The sequence below is a fragment of the Nelusetta ayraudi genome, unplaced genomic scaffold (assembly GCF_046127955.1).
Source record: "Nelusetta ayraudi isolate G7.1 ecotype Tasmania unplaced genomic scaffold, CSIRO-AGI_Nayr_v1 ptg000004l, whole genome shotgun sequence".
Taxonomy (NCBI): Eukaryota; Metazoa; Chordata; class Actinopteri; order Tetraodontiformes; family Monacanthidae; genus Nelusetta; species Nelusetta ayraudi.
In genome coordinates, this window is record NW_027466054.1 from 17685001 (window position 1) to 17706316 (window position 21316).

Consider the following 21316-nt stretch of genomic DNA (forward strand, 5'->3'; position numbering starts at 1 on the left):
ATCTCCACTCTGTAGTTCTGGGAGGTGATCAGTGACGAGCACGGCATCGACCCCACTGGATCCTACCATGGAGACAGCGACCTGCAGCTGGACAGAATCAGCGTCTACTACAACGAGGCTTCCGGTAAAGGCCTCCCGGCACGCACTCCCACTGCTTTTTGTCTTCGTTTAGGTTAAAAATAACTTTTTTTTGCTGGCAATTGATTCTTTTTTTTTTTTTTGCGTTTCAGGTGGCAAGTACGTGCCCAGGGCCATCCTGGTTGACCTGGAGCCAGGCACCATGGATTCTGTCCGGTCCGGCCCCTTTGGACAGATCTTCAGACCTGACAACTTTGTCTTTGGTAGGGAATCAGCCACACACACACACACACACACACATTCAATGAACATTTGCAGCGGCGCACAGAGTTTTTTAAGATCTGGTTCGCTCAACGTCAAACCGCCTTGACCGACCGTTCCCTCCAGGCCAGAGCGGAGCTGGTAACAACTGGGCCAAGGGTCACTACACGGAGGGAGCCGAGCTGGTGGACTCTGTCCTGGACGTGGTGAGGAAGGAGGCTGAGAGCTGCGACTGCCTGCAGGGCTTCCAGCTCACACACTCCCTGGGCGGCGGCACGGGCTCCGGCATGGGCACGCTGCTCATCAGCAAGATCCGCGAGGAGTACCCTGACCGCATCATGAACACCTTCAGCGTGGTGCCCTCCCCCAAGGTACATAGACTCAGTAAGGCAGTACGGATACTTGTGTAAAAAGCAAATACTCTGGTGTCGTCCACTTTTATATTGAACCACACAACAGCAGAGCTCAAACGGCTGCACTTCAACCAACAACAATTGTAATAAATACTAAGTCACTTTTAACAGAATTTGTATCTTTTGAACACTTTTAAATGCAAAAGTAACAAGCACGTTTTTCCAATGTAAGAAGAAGAAGGAGACCTTTATTGATCCCACCGTGGCAAAATTTGCGTAATTACAGCAGCAAAAAATAAAAAGCTACAGTGCAAAAGATGAAGAATTATATTAACTAAAGATTTAGACAATAATAAAATATCTAAAGGTATAAACAGAAAAATAAAGAGCAAGATATTTACATATGAACAGTGCTACATGACGTGGAACGTACAAATGTTTGTGGACAAATGTAGGGAGTAGAAGTAGAAAGAAGTACAGATATCTGAAGAATCTACCCAAGTACAGCAATGAAGTATTTGTACTGTGTTACTTCCCACCTCTGCCCTGCCGGACCTCTTTGACCTCCTGACCTCGGCCTCCCGCAGGTGTCCGACACGGTGGTGGAGCCCTACAACGCCACGCTGTCCGTCCACCAGCTGGTGGAGAACACGGACGAGACCTACTGCATCGACAACGAGGCGCTCTACGACATCTGCTTCCGCACGCTCAAGCTGACCACGCCCACCTACGGCGACCTCAACCACCTGGTGTCGGCCACCATGAGCGGCGTCACCACCTGCCTGCGCTTCCCCGGCCAGCTCAACGCTGACCTGCGCAAGCTGGCCGTCAACATGGTGCCCTTCCCCCGCCTGCACTTCTTCATGCCGGGCTTCGCGCCGCTCACCAGCAGGGGGAGCCAGCAGTACCGGGCGCTGTCGGTGCCCGAGCTCACGCAGCAGATGTTCGACGCCAAGAACATGATGGCGGCGTGCGACCCGCGCCACGGCCGCTACCTGACGGTGGCCGCCGTCTTCCGCGGCCGCATGTCCATGAAGGAGGTGGACGAGCAGATGCTCAACGTGCAGAACAAGAACAGCAGCTACTTCGTGGAGTGGATCCCCAACAACGTCAAGACGGCCGTGTGCGACATCCCGCCGCGCGGCCTGAAGATGGCCGCCACCTTCATCGGCAACAGCACCGCCATCCAGGAGCTCTTCAAGCGCATCTCAGAGCAGTTCACCGCCATGTTCCGCCGCAAGGCCTTCCTGCACTGGTACACCGGCGAGGGCATGGACGAGATGGAGTTCACCGAGGCCGAGAGCAACATGAACGACCTGGTGTCCGAGTACCAGCAGTACCAGGACGCCACGGCCGAGGAGGGCGAGTTCGAGGAGGAGGGCGAGGAGGAGGCGCCCTGAGCTGAGGCCACCCGCCCACCCATCCACCATCCATCCGCTTCTTTCCACTCCTTCTCTGCTCTCGACCCCCCCCCCCCCCCCCCCCCCCCAAACCCCACTTTCTGTTTCCACCCAGGTCAGAGCAGGATTCTAAACACTAAGTTCAGCACTTAACAAAGGTTCATAACACAGTTGTGCTTATTCTTCTTAGCTTTATAGTTTTGTGTGCATTCATTCATCATATCAGTCTGACGGTTCCCGGGCCGCGTGTTCTGCAACACTGTTCAACACGTGCAAAATTTGACTCACTTGTCTGATTTGGCGTTGATTGAAATAAATTTGTTGGGAAAAAAAAAATATTTTGTTGTTGTTTTGTTGTGTGTTTTGTAACTGTGGCAGAGTTGGTGCACTCATTGCAATGCGAGGGATAAAAGCTATTGCAGTATTAACAACGCAGTATCTAATCAGACTTTATACATTATTAAGCCAGTTTGCCCTTCCAATGAAATCATTTATTTGAAATCGTTTTAGGATAACTACAAACACATATTGGAACATTACTGGTCGTAACCATATCAATCGATTATAAATAGACACTCACCCTGGCCCAACTCCAAGTAACCAGGAAGTTGTCTCTGCAAATGTAAAGCATATCAAGAAAAACAAATCACGATTTAGCTTATATTTTAATCAATATACCAGATGCTCTTATTATTAAACAAAATGACCATCAAAAGACCTCAAACAGAAAGACACTGAATATGCAGTTTTGGAGGAGGCGGTCCATAAGAAAAAAAGAAGACGTCACATTTAGACAGAGTGTCACAACATGCAGGAAGTGCTGCGTCCCCTCCAAACGCTGACTGCACACACTGCAGCTCTCTGAGCTCCTCTGGTCCACGACGGCTGCTGCTGCCTCCGTCTGGCACCTTGGCTGAGTACTGGAACCTTCCTGGAGCTACACATGGACACATCAGGACAGCATGGGCTCCAGACTGAAGTGAGTCAACTGTGTCATTTTTTAAAACCATATTTTTCTGGCAGCTTTCATCAACATCATCGCTCTGCCCGTCACCATGTCTGCTTGTGGTTTTTATTTTACTTCCTCTCGCACAGGCACAGGAAGTTTCCCTACAGCAACTCTGCTGCCCCTAATTTGACTGCAGTCTACTTCTACATACTGCCTATCAGAACCTGTTCCTGTTCAAACAGATACTTGCTTACTTTTCCTTTCCCTTAAGATTCCTTTTAGCTCTCCAGCGTTTTGAATTCGATCAGGTTTTCCGCTGAACCCGCTCAAACAGACACAGGATGTCGCGGAGAAAACCACCTGCCGCGTTCCGACCAGACGGCAGTGTTTTTGTAGCATTTAGAAAGTCGATGTTCTCAATCACTGGTCAGCACAAATAGAGTCTCACCAGTCTCGTGACTCCGTTTCTCCTCAGACAAAACCCTGAGCGAACCTTCTACTGGTTCTTTGAAGCCACCTGCCCAGTAGCCGTTGACAAGGGTGAGTCATCCTGTCTTCCTGTCTCCTGTCCTGCTGCACAGCTCAGCAAGAGCATTTCTCCAAAACAGTCCCATCTCAGGACTTATATCACACCTGCCAGGAGCACAAAGTGTTTTTATTATGTCAGTTTTAAAGAATGGATGAGATGGATTTGGCAGAAAATTACTCAAATTCTTCAAAATTTCTTTCTGTGGCCTGTCCACCAGTTCTTTCGAAAACAATGTCCAATAAGAGTTTGTCTCCAAAAAACAGACAACAGTAAGACCAGATAACAAACGTACGATGAAATGATGACAGGCGCATGGTGATGAAAGTGTGCTGTTTTCTGCTCGTTTCCTGTCATGTGACCAGAAAAACCACATGGTTTGCCAAGTTTAACAAACACACACACTGTAGAGACCCAACTGCATCTTTATTTCTGTATCGCTTTGACCAAAGTGCTGAACAGAGCACAACAGAATGGAAGTAACACAAAACAGAAACGTGCTCAGTGCAAGGCAACTGCAACAAGACACAACAAGGCCAGTAGAGTCAAATCAAAAACATAACAAAACAACTGAATAAAATACTGTATGTACAGCATTAGAAAATCAGTGGCGTCTCACTACTGATCTTAGTTTTGTTTCACCCTCACATTTCACACTCACATCAACTCTTTTTCTTTTTCTAAATCCATTTCAAATATGTCTCAAAATCTCGTCATAGACCCTGGAGTTTTGTTCCAGTTCCCAGAGGACTTCGGCGATGAGGTAAACTCCGGGTGGCCCAAAATAACTGTGGACATGGACGGTGTGGTAGAAGTTCAAGCAAAATACACTCGACTTCATAATGTGATTGTGAAGCCCCAGACAGGAAGTCAAAACCAATTGCCACAAGGAACGTTAGCGCTCGCATCTGGGCCGTGGGTCGTGGCTTTGTCTCTGTTGGAAGTGGAAATTTTTGCTCTCTCTTTCTTTCCCCACCTGATCAGTAAGGCCGGTGTTCATGTTTCATCCAAAACGTCGAATCCAGCTAAACTTTCTCCATGGTTTTGTATTGAGGGTAATATGAGAAGAGGGTAGTTTGAGGCCTTCAGTGACATCATATTTAGTCCATCCCAAATTACTACACCTCATAATACCCTCAACAAAGTTTCAATAAGTCCACCAACAGCACTCTGTGAGTTTACACTCTTGTCCAAACTGGTCCAATAATCTGTGCATTGTCGCAGATTGGTTAGAGAGACCATTGAATGAGAACGAAACAAACTATTGCACTATTAAGTTATAAAATAATTGAACATGTTAGCGCATGTATTTTCATTTTAAATTGCAGATGATTCGGCAACTAAAGCTTCATATTCTCCTTCAGCCATCGTGGATTTGCCGTGGTGGCAACCAGATCTCAATTTTGAGCTTAGTTTTAGAGGTTCTGAGGGCTCATTCAATCACATGATGCATACATGTGAATTTCAGCATAAAGCCAGCTGGCCCTGGCATCGCAAACCTGAGATTTGATTCGCTATTGCAACTGACTGAGGTCCGTTATCTTACAGCGGGCAGGAGTCTGCCATCTTGTTTCTGCTGGCCTAGGGCAGATTTCATAGAACCCGACAATACATGCTAGCTGAAATATGATTGGATAAAACCTCTACCATAATATACGACTATGGAAGCAACGCAACCAAGTGGATATTATATGATGTAAAAAGAGCAGCCTATGGAGAATAACTTTATCATATCTAGGGGAAAGTGTACTGTTTTGAGTACTGTTTTGAGCCCTGACGGTCCACCAAAAATAAATTTAGGGTAGATTAAATATGACGTCACTGATGGCCTGGGCGAGAAATACACGTCCCGCCACTTTTGTTTAGTCCTCTTCCAAACCTTTGACGGAGGCGAGTTCCCTTTCCAGATTTGTTTTTATTCATACGTGGACTATTTTCCAGATGTGGGAAGAAGACGATGTAGAAGTAAAAAAATATATATATATGTATTTATAAAACATTCCACCTGGCGTCGCTGACAACTTGTCAACTCTACTGCAGCGACCGTCTTGTTGACCTTGAGTTTGTTTCTTTGTGGACCTAACACAAGTGTACCCACTCACTCTAGGAGTCTGTTCAAACGTTGCCCCGGTTTTGCTTCCCGTACGAAATACAAAGGTGAGTACTTGGATTTACTTAGATTTTTCAGGTACCTGTACTTTACTTGAGTATTTCTTTTTCTGAACTTTTCACTTTTACTTCCTACATTCATACACAAATATCTGTACTTTCTACCCCTTACATCAGAAAAGCATGCTTGAAAGACGCCAATTCTGTTCAAAGCAATTCACTCATCATTTAATATAGTTGCTTGAAGTGGAGCTATTTGAACTCTGCTGTTGTGTAGTTCAATATAGATCTGGTAAGTATAAAAGTAGTTTAGAGTACTTCGGTTTTGCGGTCTCTGTTCAGTACGTTTTCAGTAGAACAGAGAAAAATAAAAATGCAGAAAATAACATTGGTTGTTTGTGTAAACATCCAATAATGGCTCACTGGTCATAACTATTTTATGATACTATATTAACAGTACTAATGTTGTTCGAAATTATTATATGTTTATAATAATAGTAGTAGTGTTATATGTTTATAACAAACATTTTGCAAAATTATCAACTACTGTATTGTTTTAATTCTTTAATCAAACGCTTCTTTACTTAAGCACATTTCATAATCTGTACTTTCTTACTCTTACTTGAGTAAAAGAGTTGAATCAGTTCTTTCACTAGTACCAGGATATTTTTTTCAACCAAGTATCTTGTGTCACCCTGCCGACCGGAGCTTTCCGGTTGCCTCCAACCTCTGACTGCTGTAATTTTTTTTATTTTTTTGTCCGCGCAGGACGAAAGAAGGAGTGGCCGTGCAGCACTTTACCTTTGTTTTGACTGACCTGGAGGGGAGCCAGAGGTTCGGCTTCTGTCGCCTGGCCAACAGTTCAAACACCTGCCTCTGCATGCTCAGGTATGGCCGTCGTCATTTCATTTACTTGATTTATATATAACCTTGACCGCCACGCGGTCTCACACACCGGTCATTTCAGTTACCTCCCGTGGTTTGAGGTGTTCTACAAGCTTCTCAACAACCTGGCCGACTACCTCGCCAAAGGACAGGTGAGAGACCTCCTTGAAAGCCAATTTGGTCAAAGGTCGCTCAAAGGTCAACCCGCTTGCTCTCTGTGCTCGACAGACCAAGGAGATGAAGCTGCTGCTGGCCGCCCTCTACAAGCAGTCGGTCCCGCCGGCGGCTGGATCGCTCACGTTGCAGATGGTAAGTCTCAGACAACCCCCACCTACCCGACCCAATGTACTCGTCACACACACACACACTTAAACTAGCGGACCTGACTTATCTTTAGCGTGTTGTTCTTCTTCTTTCTGAGGGAGAGCAGCTATTGGTCAGCACACAGGTGTCCCATCAAGGTGGACACCCTGAGGGAGAGTTGGTGAGTCTCACCACCGGAAAGACTCGTGTGGTGATGTGGCGCAACAGAGGGTGCAGATTTAATCCCTAACCCCAGCCGCCGCTGTCTCAACCTGACGTGTGAACTAAAAACAAACAAACAAAACCAAAACCTCTCAATTCACCCCGCTCAGTAACCCTCTTGTTTGCCAAGTGTGACACGTTTGCACTAACATATGACATTTTCTTGGCCCTTTTGATTAGATAACGCAAGCAATAACAACAATAATAATAATCATAATTATAATAAGCACTTTTCATTCCAAAATCTGAACGTCACACTGGAGAGAACCAAAAAAGTGTAGAACATTCTTCAGGTGCAGAATTTTGGAATGAAGACCTGCATTTTTGTTGAATAACCTGCAATGAGTGTGTGATGGTAAAACAACGGCAACAACAAAACCAAACCAATCAAGAAAACCCTTGTTCATGTTGTCGGTGCATCCTACTTCCAACAGATTCCATACTTTGTTGCCCCGGACCCCAGAAGTCTCCCTTCCATTCCTGAAAATGTAAGAAATCCACCCTCCCACATTTCCCATTTTTCATATAGGATAAATGCTGTGTAGTCACTGTGTGTGTGTGTGTGTGTGTGTGTGTGTGTGTGTGTGTACATACAGAGAAACCTGACCGAGCTGATTGTGGCAGTGGATGTAAGCAACCTGCTCCAGCTCTACGCCAGTATGCTGTTTGAGAGGCGCATTCTCATTTTTGCCAGCAAGCTCAGCACCGTGAGTCACATTTACTCACTTCATTACTGTCCTTTAAAGGTCCATTGTGTAGAATTTGGCCAAGTGTTTTTATTTTTATTTTGGTAAAAGCTAAATAAACTGCGTTTTGATGTAGTTCACTGGCAAGCTTGGGAGAGGGAGGATACAGAGTCCGCAAAATTAAATCTAAAATGCAACCACTTGATGTCCCTGTTTCTTCTTAAATATCTACAAATATTACACACTCAACCTTTAAAAAACAAGTGTTCATCAGTATTTATTTATTCATTCATTCATTTTTACACCTTGCAAACCTTTTTGGTGCTCAGCTGACATCCTGCGTGCACGCGTTCAGCGCCGTCCTGTATCCCATGTACTGGCAACACATTTTCATTCCCGTGCTGCCGCCACACCTGTTGGACTACACCTGGTGAGAGAAATCTTCCAATTCATCCTTGTCTTCGTATTTGTATGCATTATAGGAAAATCTTCCAATCTCCCTTTCTGTCTAATCTGACTCACAGTGCAGCCGCTGCTCGACTCTCAGGTCACCCAGCTGACTCCTTTCCGACATACCTATAGATTTTCCCTCCTGAAAAAATACACCAATCAACCTGCATCTCTGCGCCAGCGTTTTTCAACCTTTTTTTTTTTTAGGCACATCACATTTTTTTTTCACATTGAAAAAATCCCATGGCACACCACCAACCAAAAATATTATAAAATGATACTTTTTAGCCTAAAAATGACAATATAGTCTAAATTTGTTGATACTCACTCAGAATGATACTTGGGTGATGCACACAAAGCTGATATCCTGTGAGGAATTGAGGGAAGAAACAGGATCACATTCCTTTTATTTTTTTGGACTGATCACGTGAAATGATAATTAGATAATTTTTCACGGTAACTAGTGCGCCGTGGCACAGTGGTTGTAAAACACTGCTCTACACATCCGCCTACGTGTCCCAGCTGATCGCTCTACGAAGTGTAATAAACAATCTGTAACTCACTTGCTGTGTCAGTATCCATCTTGCTATCGTTCTGTCTGTTCTTTGATTACAGCGCTCCGATGCCTTACCTCATAGGGGTCCACACCAGCCTATCTGAGGTGAGCTACTAGTGGGAAACATGCTTTTCCGTAGCCAAAAAGCTAAATGTTCTGTCTAAAAATAGATTTATTATTATTTTTTTTTAATAAGAATACCATTTATTAAAATGGCATTAAGCAATGTTATTTGGGACATATTACTATGGTATGTGTTACCGACCTGGTATTAGTCCCTTGCAGAGGGCAGACAGAAGCCCCACCACCACTTTTCCCAGTTCGTCTCGCAGTTGGGAGATTTTGTATTTTCGCCATCATTGGATCTGTTCATGTGAACCGAACATTCAACCTGGTCAAACTGTGCGTTCTTTGACAGAGGGTGAGGAGTCGTGGGCTGGAGGAAGTTGTGATTCTGAATGTAGATTCAAACACGTTGGAAAGCCCCTTTGATGACATCAAGAGGATACCTTCAGATGTGGTATAAACCCTCTGCGCCTGTGTATTTCTGTTTTGTTTTATTTTGTGTGTCTCCCTCTCTCTCTCTCTCTCACACACACACACACACACACACACACACTTCTCAGAACGTCTTGATGGAAATGAGATCCGAGTAGCGTGAATTGCTTAAGTCATCAGAGGGATATTTCACCTTTAAACAGTTTTTTTCAGAGAATAGTTTAAAAGTGAAATATTCCTATAAGCCACATGGCCACCATGTCAATCTGTTGCAGCGGCTGCAAGGCTCAAGGCACATCAGGTTACCGATGTCACCACCAGGAAATTAACACAAGTTCTTCTGGGTGTTCCTTGCTCAGACATTTTCTGTAAGGGTCGGACAACTGTTGGCCAACACCAAATGAAACACTTGCAAAACATTGTCAGAACTGAGGTTTCAACGCTTTTATTTGGTATTATTTCCAATGTTTGAATGTGTCCGTGTGGCAGCAGCGAACATGTGAACGTGTGCATAAAACTGTGTGCATGAATGTCTTCAGATGGCTGGGCTGAAGGCGTGTTTGAAGCGTCAGGCGGTGTCTCCTGGCTGTGGAGTCTCCAGGGCCTTCCTCAAAGCTCAGGCTCTATTGTTTGGAGGTTACAGGGACGCACTACAGGGCGGCAGGGTAAGATAAAAAAAAAAGAAAAAAAAACTTCACAAACAAAATAAATAAATAAATGAACATTCAATTTAATTGATTTATGGTCTTTTCAAGTGCGTTGAAGGAATGTTTTTGTTGTTGTTGTTTAGATCAGTGTTTTTCAACCTTTTATGAGCCTCTGCACATTTTTTACTTTGAAAAAAATCCCATAGCAGATGACCATAGTCTGTTGATTTATTTATACTCACTCAGTGTGAAACCTGCACCTGTTTAGATACACACAAAGCTGATATCCTGGGAGCAAAAGAGGCACACATTCCTTTTAAAGTGCAGTCACTCCACAATGGAATGTTATTATATATATTCTTAGACTAATTAAGTGAGATTGGATCATTTTCACGGCACACCTGGGACTATCTCATGGTACACTAGTGTTCCACGGCAAAGTGGTTGAAAAACACTGATTTAGTTAGATACATTTATTTTACTATCATATAAGTTTTTTTTTTTCTTTCCCCCAGGACGGTGAAATGGGTTTCAGCGAGGAGCTGTTTCTAGACCACAAGTCTCCCAGCATGAGGCAGTTCCTACAGAGTGCAGTGCATCTGCAGTTCTTCAAACAGGTGAGCAAAGTCGGTCTGCTGCCCTCTTCTGGAGAGTGTTTTGCTTAGCAGAAAGCAAGTACGTCTCTGGTATCCTGACGTTTTGTGAAACCGAAAGTGTCCAGATTCTGTGACGTTGGCATTTTTTATTTTTTTTAATAAAAAAAAAATTAGCGGCACTTCTTCTACTTTCCCTTCCTTTTCTCCTTTTTCATTTTTTTTTCTTTTTTAGTTTATCGATGGGCGCCTGGATATTCTCAACAAAGGCAACGAGCCAGACGACCTCTTTGAGGAAGAAATTCAAAACTGTGAAAAAATCGCAGGTGTGTTTTACGTCTGCGTAAAAAATTCAAAGATTTCTAATTATATTACTTTCACTCGTTTATTTTGTTTGTTTGTTTTAAATCTCCACTTACAGGAAGCAGCAAGTCTTATCAACAGTTAGTTGGTAATTTAAAGGTGAATACTCTTTTAGTTACACTTGTTTTTTGTTGTTTTTTTCCCACTAAACTCAAACACTCTTTACTAAACACAAATGTTCCTCACTGCGGCCTTGTCTTCTTTCTGGCAGAAAGGGGGAGGGGCTCTCATCCTGAACATGAGGACCAAGGCCAACCTGAAGGTGGGGCTGAATCTGCTAATTTTTGTGGCCGTTACCGCAAACTGTCTGTCTGAGAAATGTTCCCAACTACCCCCCCACCCCCAAACCTAACCCCACTTCCACCTCCACCTCCTCCCTCAGGCTAAAGGAATCACCAAGTCGGGTTTGAAAAGCCTGCTGATGCACAAGGTGAGTGATGACTCGTCCACTATGAATGCCATGAGTGCAAAGAACATTAACGCTAAGGATCGCTCCCCTGGTTGCGCAGGCCCACCATGAGGAGCGCAGCCTTCAGAGGGGAGGCTCCGTGTCTCACCGCCGCGCCCAGTCCGACTGCCTGCAGAACCGCCTGCCGATCATGCAACACTTTGGAAAGGTGAGACGGCGACGGACGCAGCGCTTTTTACCGGGGCTTAAAACATTCCACAGGTGCCTGTTCCCCACAGCTGGATTGTAACTCATCTTGCTCCTTGTACTTTTTTCCTTTTTTTTTTTTCCCCCTTGCTGTCCCTTTTGCTTTGTTGCGCCACACGTCAGTCCCGTCCACGTCGGCCTGCTAACAAACAGAGGGCTGTGAGAGACGAGCGGGACATGCAGGACACTGATGAGCCGTGGAGCGGGTGAGAATCAGAGAAATGCACGGGAAGATTAAAACCATCCATCCATCATCCATCCATCCATTAGCCCACTTTCTGATGCACTCAGGGTTGCGGATGTTTGCAAAACTGCAGCATCTACTGGTGAAAATGTCTCGCACGCAGCCTCTTTAAGCCGGCAGTTCAATTGGTTTGTCAACCGGTTGCTACGGTAACTACACGGCTGCATGAATCCGGTCAAACAGAGGCCTTGAGGTCGTAAAATGGCCTAAGGGTGGGGAGGGAAGCTGGGACATGTAGGCTGGATGCGTAGAAAGGCAGACCCCAGCTGTCATTACGTGAAGGCAGGGTGACACCCTGGACAGGTTGCCAGTTCATCACAGAGCTACATAGAAAGACACACAACCATTCACACTCCACAGCCACAGACAATTTAGAGTTCCCAATTCGCCACACATGCATGGTTTGGATTGTGGGAGAAAGCACCTTGAAAAAAGCCACGCTGGCACAGGGAGAACATGCAAACTCCACACAGAAAGGCCCCGGGCCCAGAATCGAATTGGCAAAATTTTTGCTGTGCAGCGAAATTGTGCCGCACCGTGTCGCCCAAATCTAAAACTAAAAAGAGAAAGCAGACAAAAGAAAACGTACTGCTTTAGTTTAGTGTTTGCTTTGTATTTTTTCCCCCTGATGCTTCAGGGCCGTATCCAGGCCTGACTCTGAGCTACACAAGGACGAAGAAGAAGAGGAGGAGGAGGATGAACTGCTGTGTGACTCGGAGGAGATGGACCTCCTCGGGGAGATCTTTGACACCCTCAGCTCCCGAAGCCCCCACGAACGAGGCCTTCTGTACGGTACACGCAGCCTGGACCTGTTTGGCTCAGACAGCCACGACTACATCATGAAGGTGAGCTGATCGTTGGCTGAGGAAAACACACCAGCGCGATACGTCCAGGAGGCTGCGATGGCTTTTGTATAGCTGTCGGCAAAAATATAGTGCATGTATGACTTGACTTTGTGCGTGTGTGGGTCTGTGTGTGCGCACATATATGTCACGAGCCTGTCATGGTGAACTCCTTATGACTACAGTTCGTCGCTACTTTTAATTACTTCACTTTTGCTAAAGTGTGTGCGGGAAAAAAAAGCAACATTCTGGTGATCAGGAGGCCAAAACTGTGAATTTGGCTGAGTTGGAAGCTGTAAACAGAAGGCTAATATCCTGTTCCCGTGAGATCTAAAGATTTGTATTATTATGATTATTATTGTTATTATTATTATTATTATTATTATTATTATTATTATTATTATTATTATTATAAGAAGCAGTAGTAGTAGTAGTCATAGTAGTAGTAGTATTGGTTTATGCCAAATACAATTGGAAATGTATGTATCTGGAAACAGGTGGAATATGCTGTCAAGCAGCTGATGTCCTCCTCCTTGGTGCACGAGTAATCCCACCTGGCTGGTGCCAGTATAGTATAGACGGGGCAAAGACACAGACCTGAGGTGTAGCGCAAAGCTGCCCCCAGAGGAAACAGGGAAAACAACAACAACACGGAGACATAGACACACACACTCACACAGTGACATGTTGCATTCAACCTGTCGTCTTTCACAGCGCGGCCTCCCAGCCAATCCCAGCCAGGAGAGCCTGTCGCTTTCCGGCAGCCTGCACAGTTGGAACCTGGAAACCACAGAGGAGCTCTCGGACTTGGAGGAAGACTCGGACCAGCTATGCGTGACTGGTCTGGACGACAGCGTGGCAGAGGAGAGGGAGAAGGAGGAGGAGGAAGAGGAGAGGATGGAGGGACTGTCACAGTTACAGGAAGACCGCCGAGAGGGGTTCACGGAGAAATGGCAGGGAAAAGCGGAAGGAGAGGAGGAGGAGCAGAAAGTGGAGAAGGAGAAGAAGGAGGAGGAGGAGGAGGAGCAGAAGGTGGAGAAGGAGAAGAAGGAGGAGGAGGAGGAGGAGGATGGCCCGAGTTTAGCGCAGGACCCTGTGGAAGACGTGGCCGCGAAGGGTGAGATGGAAGATGGAGGGCTGAAGGGTGACGGAGGAATGACTGATGGGGACCCGGTGGATATAGGAACAGAAGAGGAGGAAGAAGACGTGGAGGAGGAGGAGGAGGAGGAGGAGGAGGAGGACGGGGTGGCAGACTCTTCAGACGCAGTGGCTGAACTGGCTGAGACGCCTCAGGTTGACCCGCCGAGGGCCGCCGACCCCCGGCGGGGCGACCGGGGCGAGGACATAACGGCTGCGAAGGCCACGCCCCCTAATCCCCCCAGGGTGCTCTCGGCCACGGCGCGCTTCCGGGCGCCACCGCCAGAGCCTCGGGTCAAGACCTGGGCGATGGAACCGGTCGACCCTGGTGGGGTGGAGCGGCCGGACGAGGAGGTTCTGTCCCCAGTCAAGGTGTCGGAACTCAAGAAGAGATTCGAGGCTTGACGGAACTGAGTGGACAGATTTCAGAGACGTGGACACAGTTTGTGATGCGGACGGCAAAATTTGGATTGATTTATTTTTATTTTTATATTGGTAAAAGCTCCTTCGCAGTCCCGACACTCCATGACACAAAGAGGATCTCTGGGTTTCCAACACGCGTGAGATTGGGGGCTTGACGGCACCTGCCAGCAGAGAGCCATTGGGTTCCCAAACCACACGCAATGTCAATGCCACATTTTAACAAAATCATTATTTTGTCCAGTTAGGTCAAGTAAGGTCCAGTGTGTAAAATTTGGCTTGATTTATTATTTTTATGTTGGTAAAAGCTTAACATACTGGCCATGAATACATTAATAAAAGTGTATACTCGCAGTACAATAAAAGTAATTTGGTTTTCCTACCCTTAGAACGGTTCTCATATATATATAACAATATACTTAGAACAATCACAGACTTTCTCCTAGTTAGCTGCCATCTTGTGTCACCATTTTTTAAGAAAGCCTGTCTGACAGTGGCCCTCGACACGAAACGCGCTGAGAGGTGGGCTTCCTTAAAGTTTTTACACTTTGGACCTTTTCATGTGACAAGGCTACCAGTGTTCCCACGATCACGATGGAATTTGCACACACAATTTTCCATGCCAAGAAAATGTGACTGAAAGCATTAGAGAAGTCACAAAATTTGACTGTGCCCCTAATGAACAAGCACAAAGTGTTTGTTGTTCTACCATAATGTTGGCTAAGCGTCGCCCCCGCGTCTCCTCTCTCCAACTTTCGAAGTCCAATTTTGAACGTTTTAAGCAATTATTCTACCATAAGGTAAGTGGCAATGGTTCACATTTCTTTTAAGTATGAAATTTCGGTAACTATAGGTTACGGTAAGTTTTGTCGGTGAAAATGAGTGGGAACCTTGAGGGGCGCAGCTAGCAAGTTATGGATCTATGACGAAAGAACAAAAAATTAGTGAGTTGGCCCCGCCCCTTACATACTTGGCATTTTAAGCATCCAGGTTTATGTGAGGTCCATAGAATAAACCGGTCCACGTACCCTGCATGTGACGTTCAGGTGTGTGTGTGTGTGTGTGTGTGTGTGTGGTGTGTGTGGTGTGTGTGCGTGCGTGCGTGCGTGCGTGTACAACTCTCTGCATCACGGCATCTCTTGACTGTTATAATACAAATGTATGCTGAGAATACCGGATTATTTTTGTGTGTTGATCACAAAGCAGCGGGAGTCACATTTTTTTAAGACTCATTTATTGTCCTATATTTTGTAAGTTGTTTTAAATAGAATTAGAAAAGAATAAATTAACATTTAAAAGAAATGGGAGCATTTTTTCAAACAAATTTTTTTTTTCTCATGTATTTTTTGGAGGGGAAAATAAATGCAATTTTTGCACAGAGAATGAAAAAAATATATATATACATATATATGTATATATAGATACGTATATATATATATATATACATACATATATATATACATATATGTATATATATATACATACATATATATATACATACATATATACATACATATATATACATACATATATACATACATATATATATATATACATACATATATATATACATATATATATACATATATATGTATATATATACACGTATATATATATACATATATATTTGTTCCTTCAAAACTTTAAAAACATTCATATATATATACAAATATACATATATATACATATATATACATATATATATACATATATATACGTATATATATGTATATATACCTATATATATACATATATATACGTATATATATACATATATATACGTATATATATATACATACATATATATATATATACATATATATATACATATATATACGTATATATATATACATACATATATATATATACATACATATACATATATATACATATACATATATATATATACATACATATATATATATACATATATATACATACATATATACATACATATATATATATACATATATATACATACATATATATACATACATACATATACATACATACATATACATATACATATACGTATATATATATATATATATATATATATATATATATATATATATATATATATATATATATATATATTTACATATATGAATGTTTTTAAAGTTTTGAAGGAACAAATCAAATCTCAAATCTATGGCATCTTAAGCCTTGAAAATGTGTGTTCTCTGATGGTAGAAAGTAGGGATGCACCCATTCCAGTATCGGGTCCAATACTAGCTTTGAGTATTCTGCTTGTACTCGTAAAACATGCGCCGATACCAGGTGTATATGTAAGCATATGACAATTTTTTTTTAAATTTGTTTGTACTGTGGTGGTGCACAAGGTTCAAATAACATAACACCTGTGGAAAAACAAAAAAAATCTAAGCAATTCTATAATGTTACATTGGCCTTATCAAGTATTAAGTAATGGTATCGGTGAGTACTGAAATGCAAGTACTCACACTCTACTCAGTCTATAAAAAAGCGGTATCAGTGCATCCCTAGTGCAGAGGGATAGAAAAGGTCTTGGCAGTGAGTTTTCACATCCCTGATTTATTAAACACCCTTCGTGCATCATACATACAGATTATTTTCTTAATGTTTTTCAAAAAAAAAGAAGCTTTTCAGAGCTTGGCATAAAAGTGCATCACAGTCGTTGCAAGAGTATCCTTCATCAAAGTGTAAAAGACAACATGCTTTATGTATAAATACACACGATACAATATGAAAAAAAAAGACCTGTACAAAATACAAAATACACTGTTTCAATATGCGGCAGCAGGACAGATGGGGTGGGAAGATCATGTGGAAAGGAAAATTCAAAACACACGCGCGCGCGAACACACACACACACACACACACACACACACACACACACACACACACACACACACACACACACACACACACACACACACAGTCTTTTTGTTTGTTGTCAACGAGAAATGACTAACAAGCAACGATGGTGCGCCACCCTGCTGGGTCAGATGAGACGCTCCTCTTTGGGCAGTGGCAGCGGCAGGCCGGGCTTCTCCGAGCCGCCAGCTCCCGTCTGCTTCCTCTCTTCGGCACTGGGCCGGTACGTCCCCTCCATCCGCCGCTTCTTCCTGATGACACACAGCAGCAGCAGCAGAGACAGGCAGAGCAGCGACAGCAGGCACGCCAGCGCCGGCAGCGACGTCGGCGCCAACATCAGCACAGCCATGGCCACGAGGGAGGGAGGGACGGACGGACGGACGGATGGAATAACACAGCTGGATGGGCGGGACCGTGCTGGGACTGGACACATTTCAACAAGCATTGGGGAAGAGGCAGCAAATGGCAGGTAAACTGTAATAAAATCACATATTCACACTTTTTTTTTAATTGTTACACGCACAGTAAAGCAGGGAGTCATATTACACAGTGAAACTCTTACTCTGTTCATTCTCCTGAAAAAAGACTTTGCCATGCTCACGCACACACTGTGCAATATTGTGAAGTTTAGCAGCATTCCTGCAGAGCAGAGCATGAGGCAGAGCATGATGTCATCGTTTCTTCATCTCCCACCCCCCAAAAAAACCCTCAAATCCACAGAAGGAAGCTGGGGAGCTCTGACCAGGCCAGCGCAGTGTGGAACAGCCATCTCACCAAAAATATGACTGTTTTTGGTGAGATGTTGTGTATCACGCACGATGATACACAACATCGTACAAACGAGATGATTTCCCTCAGTGCACGGCCGCCCTGAGGCCCTGTTTGCACTTGGTCATTTCATGTGTTTTTTGCCGATCGGAATACGAAAAACGCATGAAATGACCAAGTGCAAACAGTCCAAATTCGTTTTGACATCCGAATAGCAAAACCACCTCGGGAGGTGGTTTTGGTGGTCGCATTCGTCACGGACGTGCGGCGCCCCACCTCCCGGCGTCGTCATTATAAAGTTACAAACAAGAAGCGAAAACAAATCGTTTTTGTTAGACTCGTTTATTAGCATGCTAATAAATTTCATTCCGGATTATCGTATTTTGTCAGCGGAGCAGTGGTCGCAGTTTCCCACATATGAGATTAAATGTGCGACGTTGCATCCGAAAATTTGCCAGCCACTGTTGATCCGAAAATAAAGTCGTCACCACTCTGTCCCACCAGTCGTTACTCCTCGTTCGGATCCATACGAGCTGCAGTAGAATTAAAACCAGTGACTTGATATAGTCCGCAAACAGGAAGTTGATTCTTATTCGCTGTCATGTAAAACTCGCCGTGGTTTTGCGCTTTACTGCCCCCAGTCGTTAAAAACGGAAATGACGCATGTTGCATTTGCATAGGTTCGGCAGGGGGGGTGTGATGCGATCACAAATGGCACGCTCGAGACGCATGTTAATGGCTAAGTGCGAACAGATGCTGCGAGATCCGTTCCCGTGATCCAATCACCCAAAACAGTTACAAGTGACCAAGTGAAAACAGGGCCTGAGTGCGAGCAGACCTTGTGCAAAAATGACTTTGACCAACGACCCGGTGCTGACATGGGCTGCTTGTCTGTTTGTTTTTAATTTGAGATTAAAAAAGAAAACCACACACACAGCACAGCACAGTCTCAAATGTCAGCACAGGAGTCCGTTAGCATTTCACTTGCAGGCAACAAAGGCGCGCTTGTTTATTTTCTCACAGGTCAGAGCTGCTGCACCGGCTCCTATTACGGTGATCAGTGGGTTCTTCTGTCCAGCGGAAAGAATATGTACTATTAAGAAACTTTTTTTTTTCTTACTTGGCTGAAGCCCATCAGAAATAGAGAGAAAGAAAATGAGAATGTAGGCTGTTAAAGATGATTCTTTTGTTTCAAACATTGACAGCTTTTTTTTTTAATGTCCACAACAACACTTCTTCTGTGTGTTTTTCAGCAGTTGCCATTATCTGATTTAGGGGAAGTTTCCATGTATTGAACACAGAAGTGGAAGTCATTGAAATACAGCTGCGATTAAAATGTTGCCCCCCAAATCCTCCGGAAGGTGTGTGTGTGTGTGTGTGTGTGTGTGTGTGTGTGTGTGTGTGTGTGTGTGTGTGTGTGTGTGTGTGTGTGTGAATCCATTCAATGCCCCACACCCATTAAACCTCCTGCTCCCATCCTGTTGGTAAATGTCATATGCAATAAGTGAAAAATTGGAAATGACAAATATTGAGATTTCAAGTGATACATTGCAATATAAAATATAATAAATGTTTTTGGACTTGGAACCATGTCAATCTCATTTTTAGAAAGGGTGGTCCCCAGCAGGCACCTCTATGCCCACTGTCCTCACTGGGCCATATGAACAAGCGTGTGTGTGTGTGTGTGTGTGTGTGTGTGTGAGTGAGAGCGAGAGCGAGAGCGGAGGGGGGGGGGGGGGGTTCACACACACACACACACACACACACACACACACACAAAGTAAAGTCATACATGCACTATACCTCGCCATTTGTTCTCACACCCCTGTATTTACACAAACACCGAAACTGCGGCACAGTCGGGTCCACAAGGCAAACTCACCTCACATCTCGCGCCCAGCTCGCGCGTTCCACGTCGCTCCTCGCGTTGTGTGGAAACGGCAGCAGGCACCTTCGTCTTTCGGCGGCCCCCTCGTCTCTACCCTGCGCCGGGCGCTTCCTCGCATTACTACTGGCCCCTCACCAGACGGCTGCGTGCCTCCGAACTGGCGGAATGCGACCGCTCCTGCTCCACCTGTTCAACCGGAAACTGGCCAGGGAGGAAGTCAAGTGCTGCCCGCTGCCCGCAAGAAGAAACCGTGAAGTATCCGCACGGTTCGTGTGTGCTCGCGACGCGTGAACGCACCTGCCAGCCCCCCCGTGGCCAGGTGAGGTGGCTCGCGGTTGAGCGCGAGATCCTGCTGAGCTAAGGTAACAATCACAACTGTTGTAGTAATTATAATAACAATGATAATAACCGCAACCGCGCGGCGAGCTTCCGCGTCCTGCCTGGAACTAGTTCCCTACTAGTCGGACTCACCTGCCTGGCAGCTCGCCCAATGGGATGCATCACGTGACTCGCCTGCACCTATCAGTCACGGCTGCAAATATTTGAGTTTCTGTTTGTCCGCCGGTTGTGCCGGTGTTTCCGCTCGCTGCAAATGCAGTTGCGTCTAGTAATGGGAATTCCGTCTCTCTTTTTTTTTTAAAGAGAGAACTGGTTCTTTTAGCTCTATCGGCTCGCTAAAAAGAGCCGGCTCTTTTGGCTCCCAAGCGATTCCTTTGATTTAGTTTTTATTTTTATTTTTATTTTATTTTTGCTTATATTGTTTAATCGCCAAATGTATGTACTAAAATGAATTAGTGATGCTCATGAAATGAACAATATTAAATGTGTATTATTTTTACATCCAACATAGAACACAGTGGTGTGAAAATAACTTTAAAATAACAATACAAACACCCACCTCAAGACCACTATGTACAAGAGAAAGAACACATCCACGAAACATCACAACAAGATAAAAACAAAAAAAATGTAAAACAAACCCAAAGCAGGATTGAGCTTTAAAAAAAAAAAAAAAAAAAGTATGTGTGTGTGTGTTATATTAAGGAACTTATTATTCGGTTTATCCCGTTTCTAATATTATATAACACTAAAACACATTCTAAATTGCCGCCAACTAAGACAGCGACCGGGTGTGGATTGACCTGTTTTCCAGTTCAGCTCTTGAAAAAAGAAAAGAAAAAAAGGCTCCCAATCAAGAGCCGGCTCTCTTCGTTTACTTCAAATAACTGGCTCTTAACCGGTTCATTCGTGAACAACCCATCGCTAGTCACGTCAAGGGTCAGAATAAAGAGCAACTGTTTGCTTCACATTTGTGCATTAAAATGAAAAAAATATGTTTTTATTTATTTATTTATTTTTTTCAAGGTGATTCGACTTACCATCGTGTGTTTGACTGTATGTATGTTTTCATTTACATATTTTTTCATTGAACAGACTTATTTTTAATCATGTCACTCCTTTGATTTCACAATATGGACACACCAGCAAGCTAGTCTGAGTTGCAGCAGGAAGTGAATTTGAGCATGGTATAGGAATTTTACAACAACAACAAAATACAATATAAGGGTAATGCACAGTTTAGCACCGCTCACCTCTCCCTTGTACATTCTTTGTCTCTTTTAATTAC

General features: G+C 44.1%; 2 protein-coding genes across 2 annotated transcripts in view; both read left to right on the forward strand.

Annotated features, from left to right (window-relative positions):
* Window positions 1-2431, forward strand: part of LOC142897636 (tubulin beta-4B chain-like) — a 4362-nt gene extending 1931 nt beyond the window's left edge. Inside the window, exons 2-5 of the mRNA XM_076040110.1 lie at window positions 16-124; window positions 231-341; window positions 466-710; window positions 1280-2431. Of these exons, the coding sequence (XP_075896225.1) occupies window positions 16-124; window positions 231-341; window positions 466-710; window positions 1280-2092 (1278 nt within the window). The 3' untranslated portion in view covers window positions 2093-2431. The remainder of the gene's footprint in view (window positions 1-15; window positions 125-230; window positions 342-465; window positions 711-1279) is intronic.
* Window positions 2432-2903: 472 nt separating this feature from the next.
* On the forward strand, window positions 2904-14568 carry dennd1c (DENN domain containing 1C). The gene is made up of 22 exons (XM_076040132.1): window positions 2904-3071; window positions 3517-3581; window positions 4287-4330; window positions 5675-5724; window positions 6445-6564; window positions 6644-6713; window positions 6790-6870; window positions 7521-7574; window positions 7683-7793; window positions 8102-8202; window positions 8838-8883; window positions 9197-9298; window positions 9816-9941; window positions 10439-10540; window positions 10752-10842; window positions 10938-10978; window positions 11091-11141; window positions 11262-11309; window positions 11389-11496; window positions 11658-11740; window positions 12416-12623; window positions 13335-14568. Exons 1-22 carry the CDS (start codon window positions 3055-3057, stop codon window positions 14160-14162), a joined length of 2547 nt encoding a protein of 848 aa, XP_075896247.1. The 5' UTR covers window positions 2904-3054; the 3' UTR covers window positions 14163-14568.
* The last annotated feature ends 6748 nt before the right edge of the window (window positions 14569-21316 follow it).

What these genes read in the sequence shown, in the direction of transcription:
- dennd1c (XM_076040132.1), top strand. An exon ending in TTGCCAGCAAGCTCAGCACC is followed by an intron (nt 7,794 to 8,101) that starts GTGAGTCACATT and finishes TTTGGTGCTCAG; the next exon opens with CTGACATCCTGCGTGCACGC. An exon ending in AGAGGATACCTTCAGATGTG is followed by an intron (nt 9,299 to 9,815) that starts GTATAAACCCTC and finishes GAATGTCTTCAG; the next exon opens with ATGGCTGGGCTGAAGGCGTG.